The sequence below is a fragment of the Rhinopithecus bieti genome, unplaced genomic scaffold (genome assembly GCF_001698545.2).
Source record: "Rhinopithecus bieti isolate Rb0 unplaced genomic scaffold, ASM169854v2 scaffold_27006, whole genome shotgun sequence".
Taxonomy (NCBI): domain Eukaryota; kingdom Metazoa; phylum Chordata; class Mammalia; order Primates; family Cercopithecidae; genus Rhinopithecus; species Rhinopithecus bieti.
Window position 1 is genome coordinate 4,916,300 of NW_016813373.1, and position 16,184 is coordinate 4,932,483.

The 16,184-nt window shown below is 35.7% G+C and overlaps 1 protein-coding gene across 1 annotated transcript in view; it reads left to right on the forward strand.

The window, feature by feature from the left end:
- HMCN1 (hemicentin 1) overlaps positions 1-16,184 on the forward strand; it is a 460,634-nt gene that overhangs the window by 305,850 nt on the left and 138,600 nt on the right. The window contains 6 exon segments of the mRNA XM_017848051.1: positions 585-708; positions 5,280-5,455; positions 8,346-8,442; positions 12,627-12,749; positions 13,496-13,657; positions 15,043-15,324. Of these exon segments, the coding sequence (XP_017703540.1) occupies positions 585-708; positions 5,280-5,455; positions 8,346-8,442; positions 12,627-12,749; positions 13,496-13,657; positions 15,043-15,324 (964 nt within the window).

The following is a 16,184-nucleotide window of genomic DNA, read 5'->3' on the forward strand; positions in this document are numbered from 1 at the left end:
TTAAAGTTTAATTTTATCTTGCCTAACAGAAAGCATAGTTCTCATAACATTCTACTTCTTCAGGTTTTCTTGCAAATCTAATGCTTTCAAAATTTGGGATCATAGAACATCCAGAGTTAATGTCAGTATTTTAGAAATACAACTGAATTTGTGGGATAAAGAATAATCATTGTAGCTTATTAATTAATTTGGCTACTACTTTGTTGTTAATTTCAGTTTCTTACCTTTTACCCAAAGAAAATTAGAAAGAGAATTAGCGCCTCTTATTCCAACTCATGTTTCTCCCCTGGCATCTTTCTCTCTGTTTGTAGTGTGTATGGATGAAAGTTGACTTTCATCTGATGCCATATGTAAAGACTTATTTTCAGTAGTCTTTACCAAATTTAATTCTAGCCTCTTACATTCTTCCACTGAGAAGATGAAAAGAGTATTATATGATGTTTGCCTACTTAAAAATATCCAAGAGAAAATCTTCCTGAAAGGCAAGTGTTAACTGACTAACCTCAAGAAAATAAGAGAAAATATCTATTACACCTACCATTCTCAGAGACATATTGGTTATTTAGCATTCTTCTCATTGACAGGTTCTCTCTGGTGGTCGAATCCTAGCACTGACCAGTGCACAAATCAGTGACACAGGAAGGTACACCTGCGTGGCAGTGAATGCTGCTGGAGAAAAACAAAGGGACATTGACCTCCGAGTATATGGTGAGAAATTTTAGTAATTAATTTTGCTCTGATAGACATGTGTTTGGGTCCTAAAATCATTGAGAAAGTTAAGGGAAGTTGTTGACAATAAAGAACAATGAACCTTAAAAATGATATTACAGGATCAATTCAAATCAGATTCTCTTTCTGCCTTATATCTGACTTTGGATGATTTTCCTTTTTTAAAGTTCTGAGAAAGTAAAATGCACACAGCCAGCGTGTAGGGTGTTGGTTTTATAGAGTACTCTGAAAACCATGACTGTGGATAGCAGCTCTGCCATTTAGAAGAGATAATCTTCTCATTGAAGCAAGTATCTGTTCAAGTAGCTCTCTTCATTCATTCTACTCAAAGCCATGCTTTTATTACTTTCTAAATATTTGTAATCAGCATATTTGTGATCAATACTATGTTTGTGCATTAAGGGCTCTTTGAGAAGCAAAAAGTTAATATAAATGTAGGCAAAATTTAAGTTTTTGCCCACTCTCAATGCTGCCCACAATGATCACAAAAGGAAATACCTGATCCCATCACAGCAAAAGAGCCCCAGAAGAAAGTTGGGGCTTCTTGATCTCCATTTATATATTATGCTTGTCTATCCACATTCCAGTATACCTTTACATTCAGAACTCTTTTAGACTTTTTTCTGAGGCTTATTTGCAATATATTCCTTAGTTCACGGAATAATGAAATTATTTCTTTTATGACCTCTTGAAGAGTTTCTGTTTAATGCAGAATGCAAGCCTTCTCTTTAAAGTCCTACCTCACTTCCAAATAATTCATTCCTTTCTGAAATATATTACCTTTTTAAAAAATTTTACCTCCAGACAATGTGGACCATGTTGTCTTCTCTTATATGTCTGCCAATGTAAATGTAATGATCACAACTAACATTTATCATTACATAATGTTTTAGTAAAAAGACCCCTTGTTATGGATATCATACATATTTAATGAAAGTAAAAGTTTTAGTTGGCATCGGTACACTACCAAAGGGTTCTCTGTGCTCTTTCTTTTTTGTTGCTACTGCAATTGACGTGAGTTCACATCCAGCCTCCAGATTTACTTAGGTATTTGAGGTAACAGATAGGTCTATAATGCCCAACCCCAGGAATTTTAACTCCTTCCCTGAATTGAGTCGCTTTTATGCTTTATGAAGAACTGGAAAGTTTCTATTCTAAAATACCCTTTGAGACTGATTCATCAATTAATCAAGTGTGTAACACAGTAGTTCTTCAGTCATTAGGAAGCAAGTAGAAGGGTGACATTGGTCTTGACAGAGTTTTAGTCAACACAGAATTCTGAGATAGTCTTCTTACATTTCTACACTGGCTAGTGTCAAGAGTGAACCTGGGAGATGATAAAGAGTTGATATTTTCCAGGAATTACAGAAACATGCATCACTATTCCTTATCATTTGCTAAGATACTTCTATACTACTTTCTTAGGCTGAAAATCAGTATCTTTCTCTGATATAAAAGTCAAATGGCTAGCTGATATATATGTTTGGGAATGTTTATATGTGTTAAGCCATTGAAATATCCATGCAGCAAGCTGCTGAAAAAGTGTAAAAGTAAAACAGGTTTTTAATCTAAAATCAGTGTCCAATCTGTATTTCACTATTAGTATTATTTCCATAAATTATATTTTTATATTTGTAGTAGTAACCTTGGTGATGTGTGTCTAATTAGAGCCTAATGAATGTTAATTCCCAGAGATAAATCACCTTCAGATTTACACCGGGGGTTGTGGTGGTGTTGGGGGGTGGAATAGGAGAAGGAGATAGTAGGCAAAGTAGCTTTTCCTACAATTATGAGTAGTTCGTTAAAATTTTTCTCCCTGGTATAATTCAGAGTATGTTTTGCCATACCCTGAGATATTGAAACAAGAGAATTGAGTTTTTAAAAGATTTGGATTCATATAGTGCCTTTTCTTTAAACTTAAGCTCAGAGAACTTTCCTGGAGATCATACATTCTTCAGCTTCCCAGCAACGACAACCCTATGACAACTCTGATTTTAGTAATTAAATTTAACAAACATAATGCTTAGGATGAGAAACAGGTCCAGAACACATCCCTTCCTAAGCAACATAACCACAAAGCAAAATAGGGATAACATCTAAGAAAGCTGAGGATCTAAAGGGTAGAACCCTTGTTCTCTTCTCAGACCAAACAAAAAGTTGGAAATGAGAGACAGGACAGAAAAAAAAATACATGTTTTGGTAATATATATCCTTGGCTATAATTAGATTTGCTTCAGTTTTGTCCCTTAAACAAATACTCCATTGTTTTGCATTTTTTCCTCTCATTTAAAGAATCTGGTTTCCTTTTGAACTTGATTCAACTCATTTAGTGTAAAAAAGAAAGTAACTGAAGGAAAATATATTTGGAAATGAATTAGCATTCTGTAGTCTTGAATTGTTTCCGACTTTCACTTCTGCAGTCATAATGAACTCATGCTGTTTTGTAGATTCTACAAATAATCTAAGACAAACATTTTTATACACGGTACTTTTTTATTCAATGAGGCCAAAATTTACCTAAAATTATTTCCAAGATGTGAAATCAGCTATTCTATTTAGGGCTTCCTGAGTGCTAGGACTTGTGAATCTGTTTTCATGGCATCTTTAGAAAATGGCACTAATTAGGCCAGGCTCAGTGGCTCACTCCTATAATCCCAGCACTTTGGGAGGCCAAGGCAGGTGGATCGCCTGAGGTCAGGAGTTCGAGACCAGACTGGTCAACATGGTGAAACCCCGTATCTACTAAAAATACAAAAAAAAAAAAAAAAATTAGCCAGTTGTGGTGGCACATGCCTGCAATCCCAGCTATTTGGGAGGCTGAGGCAAGAGAATTGCTTGAACCTGGGAGGCAGAGGTTGCAGTGAGCCGAGACTGTGCCACTGTACTCCAACCTGGGCAATAAGAGCGAAACACCTTCTCAAAAAAAAAAAAAAAAAAAAAAAAAAAAAAAAAAAAAAAAAAAAAAAAAAGGAAAGAAAGTGGCACTAATTGTGCTCACCCACTTTGCTATTTTTGTAGTAGTTTAAATCTCAGACTAATCATGTATCTTTTATCGAATGTGTCACACATCAAAAATGTCAGTGTTTTCTGTTTCTCAGATTACTTTAACCTTATCAAGAGCCAGATGTCTGTGTGTACTACTAAATTTAGCAGAAGGAACATCATGAATCTCTGCACAAATGCTCCATTGGTCAATCTCACCCATTGTGCAGTGTGTTTCTTCCTTCAGCATCAATTTCTTTGAGTTTAACATAAGTCCTGCATCCCAAAACAGCAAATGAAAGTGCTCTTTAGTTCATACCCTTTCCCTCTGTAGCAGACATAGGAACAGAGAAACCTCATGGTTACAGAGGCACAATACTACTACTATAGTCAAAGTCTATTGCCTTCTTTATCTTGCCACATGCTGATGGAGTATCAAGCCTGAAACAATGGCTGATAAACGATAATAATATTTTTACCACAAAAATCTTGTTTCTACCAAAACATTTTAGTACAACTTAACCTTTTTTGTGGTTAAAAAAAAATGCTACAAATATGGCAAATTTTCTATAGCCCTGCATAGTGATAGGATTTCGTGAGAAATGGCCAAGGAAATTCCTCTCTGTGCTTTGTTGGAATGGCCTTTTATAACAGGCCTGATTTCATCATTAGTTTGTGTTTCTGAATGATTATATATACAGGCCTGAAAGAGTCCTTGAGAAGTTATGGAGCCTACCCTCTCATTCTTGGCAGGACTGTACCTAAACCATCTAAGATAAATGATTGTTTACTGTATTCTTTAATATACCCAAGGGAAAGAGATTTCTTAAACTTTTCAGAAAACACATTTCAGCATCTAAGGAGCTTTATATAGCCAGAGAATCCTAATTTTAATCTCATTAAAATTTCCACTTATTTCCTCTTATGCAATTGTGAGTATGTTGTGCAGCTGGTCATTGAATTGATTTGTTCTTTATTCTGTCACCATGGAAAACCAAAAAGAACACTAAACTGCAAGTCAGAAGGCTCCTAACTTTACCACCAATTAATCATATTATTTTGCACAAGCTATTATCTGACACCAATTTTATGTTTTGCACACTGCAAGATGGGACTGGATGAGCTCTATGATATCCTCCAACTATTTTTTAATGTTGCCTCTGTGACTATGACATCTATTTCTTTTGCAAAAATTACAAATAAATATTGGAGGCGTATTCACCCTTAGCTTATTGTTTCTAAAATATTTCATGAGTGATTTATTACTTTGTAAACCTTACACAGTAACATCTAGTTCTAAAAGTTTCTTATTTGGGCACTTGAGAACTTCCCGTTCTAAACGTTTTTTACATAAAAAGTGAGAAGCATTGTTCAACAAGAATACATTAATCAGTGATTTATTAGTACTTGATTCTGAACCAAGTGATTCAAAAGCGTATGTTAGAATGATTGTGATCCTACATCTTAAAAGAACCAATACAGGTATTCAGTATATGTCCTGCTAATTAATGAATATAAATAGTGTGCTGGCCTGTTTTATCCTGAAAGAAAACCCATCTTTCATGTAGTTCCACCAAATATTATGGGAGAAGAACAGAATGTCTCTGTCCTCATTAGCCAAGCTGTGGAGTTACTATGTCAAAGCGATGCTGTTCCCCCACCTACTCTTACTTGGTTAAAAGACGGCCACCCCTTGCTGAAGAAACCAGGCCTCAGTATATCTGAAAATGGAAGTGTGTTCAAGGTAAGGATATGGATTCATTTATTTTATCTTATGTTATTGTAAGTTCATGGTTTTGGTACTACCCCTATTTAGCGTGACTGTCTTTTACAAGTGTTGGACTAATTTTCTCTTACAAAATTCTAGGAACCCTTTTATTGATGAGGTTTGTAATATTTTTAAATTTTGTGCTTAGTGAGATTCAATTATTTGTCATCCATATCCAGAAACGATCTCAAAAAATGCTTCCAGGAAAATATCATAGAAATAATCCAAGGTGTGCCTCACCTTCAGTCTTCCAGCCAATCACCAAGTGCCCATTTTAGGTGCTCTGGACAAAGATGCAAAAAGTCATGATGGTTCACACCTGATCCCAACACTTTGGGAGGCCAAGGTGGGCAGATCACTTGAGGTCAGGAGTTCAAGAGCAGCCCAGTCAACATGGTGAAACCCTGTCTCTACTAAAAGTACAAAAATTAGCCTGGCATGGTGGCATGCACCTGTAATCTCAGCTACTTGGGAGGCTGAGGTAAGACAGCTGCCTGAACCCGGGAGGTGGAGGTTGCATTAAGCTGAGATCACACCACTGCACTCCAGCCTGGGTGACAGAGCAAGACTTTGTCTCAAAAAAAAAAAAAAAAAAAAGAAATGCAAACAAGCATGACACACTTCATGTCCTTGATGTCTTCCAATCTCATGTAAATACATAAAAAATTAACAATTTAGTTGAAAAATGCAACAAGTACTATAGTCTGAGTCAATTACCAAGTGGATGGTACAGATAATACATTTTGAGGGGTGGCAAAAGGTGAGGCTCTGGTTGCCAGGATTAGTCTTAAAAGACTACTTAGTGTTTTAGAGGTAGATGAGATAAGAGGTAAGGGAAGCAAGTCAGCTAGTTTGGCTCAAACAGAGAATTTAACAAAGTGAATATTTAGAAATAATGTTGAAAAGGTTGATTTGAATGAAATAAAGTGTGACATTGAAAGTCAGCCTAAGGAATTCAGATTCAGGAGGACAGAAGAATGCCGAATGTTTATAACATCCTCATAATAACCAAACTGAGAAATCAAAAGACCAGCTAAGTAATCTGCCTACAGTTACTGAAAGACAGAAATTGGATTAGAACACCAGGAGTATGGCTTCAGAACCTGTGCTACTAACCACCACATAGCCTCTTGCTAAAGGAAGGTTTATTACTGATAAAGAATCTTGAGAAATAGATGGCAGGCAGTAAGCTGGGCAGCTTACCTAAGGAAGACAGAAGCATGGGGTTGAGTGAAAGGGAGCATGAAGGAGTATGTTAGAGGCAGAGGATGGAGATCTTGGGTATTATGATTGTATAATAATGGAGCTGGGTGAGAAAGGAAAGACCAGAATCACTGATGAAAGAAAGAGGGATGAACTAATTGAACTACACAAGAAAAAAAAAAAAAAGGAAGAAGAAGAAGAAGAAAAGTCATTGTCCATTCGCAGGGGCAGAGCCTAGCATTCTAGAAAGCATGTGGTAAAATTCCCAAACCTTAACTCTGACGAAATGACAGAGGGAGACAATTGCATAAATGCAAATCTCAGTGAGTACAGAAGTTTGTCCCATTGAGGGGTTTAGGGAGAAGATCAGAGGAATGAAAACTTTTTTGGAATGCAATTCTTATTAGTCAGTTAAAAGTATCTTACCTACGCACTACCATTCACACACATCTCTAACAAAATCAAGTAATAGAATCTTACCATTTTGTTTTGCCTGGTACACACTAGGTGCTCAATAAATATTAATCCCTCCTCTCTATTATTCCCTCCCCGACCCTTTCTATGAGACATGCAGGCCTGTGCATACTGACCTTAAGGACTTGGAACCCCAGATTTGAGTGAGCCTGCCACGAATTATGTGACTCTGAGCAATTTAGATATCTTAATTGATTGAGTTTCCTTATCTGTAAAATGAGGAGGTTGGATTTTATTTCCTCTTTCAAGTCTAATATTCTTAGGTGCTCCATGTGTTCTTTTAGCTAATTCCATCTCTATTGTTCACACCAATTGATTAATAAATGTTTATTGACTGCCTTCTGTGCACCCCTGCTAAGCTAAATACTTCAAATGATCACTCTAACTTCTGTGATCATTGAATGTTTTAGAAATTATTGATTGCAAACTTAGTTGGCAATAAGTCACATACTGCTTGTTGTATCTTTGGTATTATCTTGTATTATTATATATTATTTATTATTAAGTTCTTTTTATGTTCACATTCTTTATATTCTCAACTAGATTGCAAACTTAAATCAGAAACCATATGTGACATTATATCTGTTTATGTCTTCTACCTACAGTACCTAGTACAAGTGTTGTAATAACTGCAAATGGTCAATGAATGAATGAGCATTGATGCATGTTGTACATAAATACATGAAAAATAATTACTGATACTAATTCATCTGCCAAGCACCAAACTGGGTACTAGGAGAATGAGGCTAATGTAATGTAATACTTAGCTTAAAGAAGCTTACAAACCCAGCATGGGAGAAAGATATATTATTGGTCTCAAGAATAAGGCTGTTATTTTACTGGACAGTTTCCTGGATGTATAAGGATTTCATATTTTAAAGTCTTAAATTACTTCAACAGAAATTGTACCTTTTCATTATTTTTTTCTGAATTGTATTTAAAAAGCTGTTCTAGACCCTCAACCCCTAATATAAACCAGATTAAAATAAGGTATGGCATAGATGAAAATGGTTGAATCTTGTTGTGTTGAAACTGGGTGATGGGCATATAGCCATTTATATTGCTATTTTCTCTCTTTTTGATAACTTTGTGAATCTTCAGAATAAAAGAAATAGATCACAAATAGTATTAGTAAAAAAACCTCAAGTGAAATAGAAAGTGTGATTTCAAAGGATGATTTTGTTTTCAGATTGAAGATGCTCAGGTTCAAGACACTGGTCGTTACACTTGTGAAGCAACAAATGTTGCTGGAAAAACTGAAAAGAACTACAATGTCAACATTTGGGGTAAGTGTAATCAGCTCTTGAAAGCAAATGATGCAGCCTGTGGTTTTTGTGTCACTTAAAATGATATTCATCCATGTAACTAAAACTGATTATAATAGGTAGATGAACAACAATTAGTACATTTACATGGTTCTGAACTGTCCTGGGTATCAGTTCATATAACTACTTCAAGAGCAACTCTAGATGAACTTTCTTGTAACTTTGATGTTGAAGGATTCTCCTCATCTGCCTGAGTAACATGCCCTTTGTCTTCCACAGCCAGCGTCTCGTAATGATTGGGCCTTCTCTAGTAACTAGTGGTAGGTTCATCAATGGAAAGAAAATAAGCCAAAAAGCCAAATTATACATGTGAACTGTGTGTGTGTATGTGCGAGAAAGAACACAGGTGCTTGTGTGGTGGGAGATAGGATTACTATGATAATCAGGGAGAAAAGCTAGTCTCAGTTGAAATTTTACCATTTGTTACTAATTAAGGTAATTCTTATAGTCACAACTTGAGCCTCAGCTGTGGCTGTCAGCTAAAAAGCATTCCCATTTCCAGCATATTCACCTGTATTTCGCATACTTTAAAAAACTCATTTATAATGTATTCATTTGTGTGGTGGGAGATTGGATTACTATAATAACCAGGGAGAAAAGCTATTCGCAGTTGAAATTTTACCATTTGTTACTAATTAAGATAATTCTTACAGGCACAACTTTTGCTTCAGCTGTAGCTATCAGCTAAAAAGCATTCCCTTTCCAGTAGCATTCACCTGTATTATTACATGATACTTAAAAAAACTCATAACTCATAAGCCCTCTTCACTTTTGATTGTATTTGTTTAACCTTTTTAATTTATGAAATTATAAGCTGATTTTTACCTTTGATTTATAGTTTATTCACAAAACATTTTTTAAATAAAAATAAAACTGGATGAAATAACTTTATTCCGATGGAGAAGAAATACTCTTTAAAATTTTGAAAGCATGCACTGATGTAGAAAATGACTTATTAATAAATGACTATCATTGTTAAAAAACCCTTCAGGCAGGTTATGAGAAATGCTATTATACACCCTATAAAAATTTACTATTAAATAGTAAAAGTTACTATATGGTAAATTTATTTCATTATATGCTACTTATATGTCATTAACTTCTGTTCCTGCCTCTTTTTACCCATTTTCCCTCTCCATTTTCCCTTCCCTTCCATCCTCATTTCTTTCAAATGGGAAAAATATTTATTATTTATATCTAGTTCATTTATTTAATAATTTAATATTTTTATCTAGTTCCCAATATGGACAAGACACTAGACCAAGTGTTATCAAGTAAAGATGACAAAAAAGAAAAAAGAAAAATTAGGAGTGATGATCAATTAGAAACTGAGGTGAAGAATTCCTTTTTCATATGCGATATTTGAGGTACCTATGGACTATGTGAAGCTGTCGGCCCTGCAGCCAGAAATACAAGTCTATCATTTAGGGGAGATAAGAGTTAAAAACATAAGGTTGCAGACATAACTATATAGGTAGCAGATGAAATCACTTGGAGAAGGTAAAAAGAATGTATACAGAAGAGTACTAGATAGGATGGCTCTCAGGTGTACCATATAAGAAGAGAGCTAGTAAAAGAAACTCTAGATAAGAAACTGAGAAGGAAGAGCCTGAGAGGTCGGAGGAAAACCCAGTAAAAAATGTGTCATGGAAACTATTGAAAATGTTGTTCTCAGAAGAACACAATAGGTAAGTTTGATGTGGATGAATGGATGAGTGAATGAGTAATATTACATACTGCAGAGAAGTCAAATTAAACTAAAAACATACTTTACAAATATGCAGACCAATACCTCTTAAAGAAAAGCAATGTAATAGTGAAAAGCAGAATGCAGTAGGTATAAGAATGAATGATAAGGGAGAAAGTTGAGACATCAAAGATAGATTCACTAAAAAAAATACTTACAGTATGCTTCCATCGTCTAAGCGCTATGCCATGTGTGGACATAGAGCAATTAGTGAGAAAGACAATGATGTTGTTCTCACAGAACTTATAGTTGGCTGGTGGAAAAATATCTTTAAATAGTCAAAATTAAAATTAAACCTCCTAAGAGCTATCTTCGGTGGTTATGTAGAAAAGCATATGAGAAACGTTTAACTGAGCCCTTAAGGATGCTCAGGCATTAACTCTGTGAAGAGGGTAAAAAGCAATGCAAAGCCCTGGAGAATACTGTCTGTATTCAGTGAGCTTAATATTCTTCACTATGGAGCCTAGTGTGGTGCGAGGAGAGAGAGGAGATATTAGGTAAAAAGGTAAAAATAGGCATATTGCAGAAGGCCTCTTAAATTAATTTAAAACATATAGATTTGATTCTAAAGGTGATAGAATAAACTAAAGGGATTTAAAAAAGGACTGGGTGCTCAAGTCTGTATTTTAGAAGAAAGCAGACGTATTTAATAAATTGAATCAACATGATTCAGTTGATTAGATGAAGTGTGGAAACAAGAAGAGTAAAGGATGGATGTCTGTGTGGCTTAGCCGACTGGGCCATGAGGATAATAGTGTCCTTTTCTCAGAGAAGGAACAAAGAGGGCTCAGTTCAGTTTTGGACAAGTCAAATTTGACAATGCTTCTAAGGCATCCAACTTGAGATGTTAAGTAGTTAGTTGGATATAAAAGTCTAGACCTCAGAGAGGGTCTCCATTACAGATATAGATTTTCAAGTATTTGTATTAATGAGAAGCCCTGGGGGTGGAGAAGGGTAGAGTTTAGAATGGAGATCATAAATTTATAGTAGTGACAATCTATGCAGTGTGTCATTTTCTTCTGGAACTTTCAGTTTGTGGTATCAGTGACAGAGTAAACTGTAGGATTTATCCAGAGTAAGGGTATTGACAAATAAGAAAGGCAAAGGTACAAGGCAGTTGAGAATATTGACAAAGGAACAGTTGAAATTATTGATTATGAAATCTAACCTGAGTAGAGAAGTCGGTAAACAGAAGAACAGGCAGCTGGATAGGGGAACTTCTGAGAAGTGAAAACACTTGAGATTCAATTAAGTCAATGGGAATTGACTTGAGAATTGGGAATAATTGAGAGCAAAAAGAACAAAGAAGTTTTCAGAAAGAGGCCTAAATTTATAAACTTACAGGAGGAATGTTCTAGATGATGGGAAGAGCCATGGTATGGCTTCTGATGGAAAATGGGATGGGTATATCAATAACTGAGTAGACAGAGTATTTAGACTGTCTACTCTAAATACTGTGGATGTTGGGTTCATACAGAGTGATGGTAGGACTTAGTATGAAAAGTATAAGAACATGTGTCAGACTGTTCAGTGAATAAAGGAAGAATGACAGGTTTACAGATGGGATTTAAAAAAAGAGAGAGAGAGAGAGAGAGAGAGAGAGAGAGAAAAGTAAACTGGTTATATGAGCCTCAAAGGAATAGAGGCTTTTACATGGGATGGTTGAACAATGACGGAAGCCGCACTAGGGGTGCAGGAGGATTCTCCAACTCCTCAACTCTCAGGAGTTTGGAAGAACAAGCCATCTACCAGCTGACAGTCCTGCAGCCAAAAAAGTGTCATCAAGGAGAGTTCAGCCAGCAACTGCAGACTCCAGCGCCTTTGATAAAATCATGGGTAGTCAGTATTCACTTTGAAGGTTCCAGGGTGAAGCTGTAGGCCAGTAGAGAAGCAGACTGTGCAATCTGAAATAGGTAATATGTCCTTTCTTTAGACAAAACCCCTTGCTTCTGTTCTTTAGTATATGTTATATGCCTTATGTTTCCAGTTCTGTTCACTATTTGAGATATCAAAGCTAGCTAGGCAACAGTGACTGGGCTAAGTTTAAACTTGGTAGGTCCTTTAGCTTTTTGATGCAAGGTGTCTAAATATCTTGCATCAAATATACATTTTATAATAGCTAAATATATGAGCTAATATATTTTATAAGTTATGATAAAGTAGTTTCTCTTTATGCCATTCTGAATATTTTGATAAATGTCTATCTGTGTACATGGGAAGTCTGCTATTAGCTATTTATGCTACATCTTACAGGTGACTTTTAATTTGATGTTGATGTCAATCTCATATGCCAATTTCTTCATTATGTCATTTGAGTAGAAGCCTTTTATCTTACATGTAAACTGTTAGGAAAATTCTATATGAAATGAGTGGAAAATAATATTTTATTTTTTTCCAGTTCCCCCAAATATTGGTGGTTCTGATGAACTTACTCAACTTACAGTTATTGAAGGGAATCTCATTAGTCTGTTGTGTGAATCAAGTGGTATTCCACCCCCAAATCTCATTTGGAAGAAGAAAGGTCAGTTTTCATCCTTGAAATTTATAAAATTAAATGAAAATAGAAGATGGATGTTGACTTTGTTTGACAAATGTGTTAGATTATAAACAAATTTTCCTGGGGTTTGCATGCTAAATGCTAGACAGCAAAATTGCTTTCTATTAAATGTGCAACGTGTGATACTTCTACACTACCCAGCTGAAATTTTTTAAAGACTGTTAACTCCTCCCTAGAAAAAAAAACTTATGCATTAATTGATTATTTTTGAATCAAATGCATTATAGGGCAGCTATAAACATTGAGAACGTGCCATTCAGGAACTACATTTTCTTCTTTAAAATAAGTTTTAAACTTCCTGGGTGATTGGTTCAGTCATACCCCAAACCTCAGCATCACACAATACATCCATGTAATAAACCTGCACCTGTACCTCCTGAATATAAAATAAAAGTTGATATTATTAAAAAGTAACATTTTTTCTCTGTGACAGTTTTCAATGTACATTAAGAATGAATTCTGTGTTTGACCAGATTTTCGATTTATTTATCAACAGCTCCTTAAGCCCACTAAGTAGCAGAAAGATCATTTAAATTTTTAGTTCATTTAAATATTAGTGCTCCTTCATTTTACATACTAGGGCAGGATTATTTTACAGTGTCATTTGCCTTTTATATACTTGAACTGAGTAAACAAGTATCATATTTAGTAATGTATACAAAATGCTTTATATTTCTGCCTCATATTCTGCCATTTGGACTTCTTTGCAGGCTCTCCAGTGCTGACTGATTCCATGGGGCGAGTTAGAATTTTATCTGGGGGCAGGCAATTACAAATTTCAGTTGCTGAAAAGTCTGATGCGGCACTCTATTCATGTGTGGCATCGAATGTTGCTGGGACTGCAAAGAAAGAATACAGTCTGCAAGTTTACAGTAAGTTGTTGATTAGCCAGGCTTTGGCACAATTTTCTTTTAAATCTTTTCATCCTTCTCATTTACTTTTAAAAATATCTTTAATATTCATTCAAGATGGTACGGTTGTAACTATCATATGACACACACATTTAAATTGTGCTGACATAACTGGAGAGCAATTACTTCCTTCTGGCTGTTATTCGGCATTACAGCTGTCCACTCTGCATTAGATCACCAATGACAGACACACCAGTGTGGCTGTAATTTGTTGGGGGCAGATAGTGGACACGTGGAGGGGGAAGGGGGAGCATTTTACCATAGGGGATATTTACAATATGTAAAAACATTTTATTTTAAAGATTATTTTACTTGTATAAGATCTTAGAGTGCTTAAGATAGTTGTATAGTCATTTAATCTTCACATGAGCTGTTATATAAGACAAAACTGTCGCCTCCATTTTGTGTACGTGGAAATTTAAGCTCTGAGAGGTTTTGTTGGTTGAACAAGGTCACGTGGCTTGTGTGTAGTAGGACCAGCACTAGAACATCGGATTACTGACACGGGCCTACTTTTCTTTCCACATACATATGTATTAGAATTGATCTAATTTTTGTTCCTAGCATCAATGACACATGAATTTAGCTTCAAGTAACAGAATAAATGGCTATAAGTGGCTTAACCAAGTAAAGGTTTATGTTCTCACATAATAAGAAGGCAGAGGTTAGCATTAGTCACTGGAGTTGGTCAGCGGCTTAATTGTGTCAGCATAGGAGCTCTGGCATTCTACTAGTCCCTCCTTCATGGTCTCAAGATGGTAGCTGTTACTGTGGTATCAATTCCACGTGGAAGGCAGGAGGAAGGGAAAAGGCTGGTATCTTTCTCTTTTGTTAGGAGAGCAAAATTTTCCCCCAAATCCCCAGCAGACCTCTGTTTAGGTTTTATAGGCCTAAATTCATTCATGTGGTTACCCCAGTTTTCCAACAAGACTAAGAAACCATCTCGGCTTTCCCAACTCATACTGTAAAAGGGAGAAGGAAGAAAGGAGTTAATAACAGACATTGGGTTGTAAGCTAGGCTACTGTATCTATTTTAAATGAGCACTAGGAAGACTTACGTAAAGCAGGGCTACAAGTGATAAGTTCAAATATTTGTATAGCTTCTCAAAAGTGGGAAGTCAGTGAACTGTGTCAATAGCTTCATTTTAGGTATGAACCCACTTGAAACATTGGAGAAGAATTCCACCTCTCAGCATAACATCATGTCTGTTAGTCCTGAGTCTTTTCTTTAGTTGTTTATATTTTAACATAAAAATATATTTAAGTTTGGCTGATGAAATTTCCTATGTAAGACTTGAAACAAACATTTCCTATTTTGTTTCTTTTTATCTTCCTCCAACTCTCAGTTAGACCGACCATAACCAACAGTGGCAGCCACCCTACTGAAATTATTGTGACCCGAGGGAAGAGTATCTCCTTGGAGTGTGAGGTGCAGGGTAATCCTCCACCAACAGTGAGTTGGATGAAAGATGGTCGCCCCTTGATCAAGGCAAAGGGAGTGGAAATACTGGATGAAGGTCACATCCTTCAGCTGAAGAACATTCATGTATCTGACACAGGCCGTTATGTGTGTGTTGCTGTGAATGTAGCAGGAATGACTGACAAAAAATATGACTTAAGTGTCCATGGTAAGTAGAAAGAGGCTCAGTATGATCATTTACTGGCTAATACAGTCTAGCATCCTGGATGGGAGATATAGGCCCCAAGTTTTGAAAGTCATTTATTTACAATCCATCATTTTAAATATATATACCTTTTCCCCAGGTCAGTCTTATTTATCCTTCTATGCCTGACCTCACATTATTTACCTTGCTGAAATAAGCACGTATTAGATATTCTTTAAGGAAAGCACACAGTAAAGTAGAAAATTGTTGTCTTCAAATGCTTTTGGTCCGATGCTGTCGCAAGTAAAATCTCTTTATTTTATGTTTTCCAAATTAGCTGACTTAACTGGGCTTGTATAAAGGTAAGTGCCTTAGAATTTACTGAGTCATCATCAGTTGGACGTGAGTTATACTGAAGTCAGCTTTAATATTCCAACTCTAATGAGTCATAAATGTCAATAAGAATAGAGCAAACCTTGTAAAAGTGTTCCTATTTCTCCACATCCTCTCCAGCACCTGTTGTTTCCTGACTTTTTAATGATTGCCATTCTAACTGGTGTGAGATAGTATCTCATTGTGGTTTTGATTTGCATTTCTCTGATGGCCAGTGATGATGAGCATTTTTTCACTCGTCTGTTGGCTGTATGAATGTCTTCTTTTGAGAAATGTCTGTTTATATCCTTTGCCCACTTTTTGATGGGGTTGTTTGTTTTTTTCTTGTAAATTTGTTTGAGTTCTTTGTAGATTCTGGATATTAGCCCTTTGTCAGATGAGTAGATTGCAAAAATTTTCTCCCATTCTGTAGGTTGCCTGTTCACTCTGATGGTAGTTTCTTTTGCTGTGCAGAAGCTCTTTAGTTTAATTAGATCCCATTTGTCAATTTT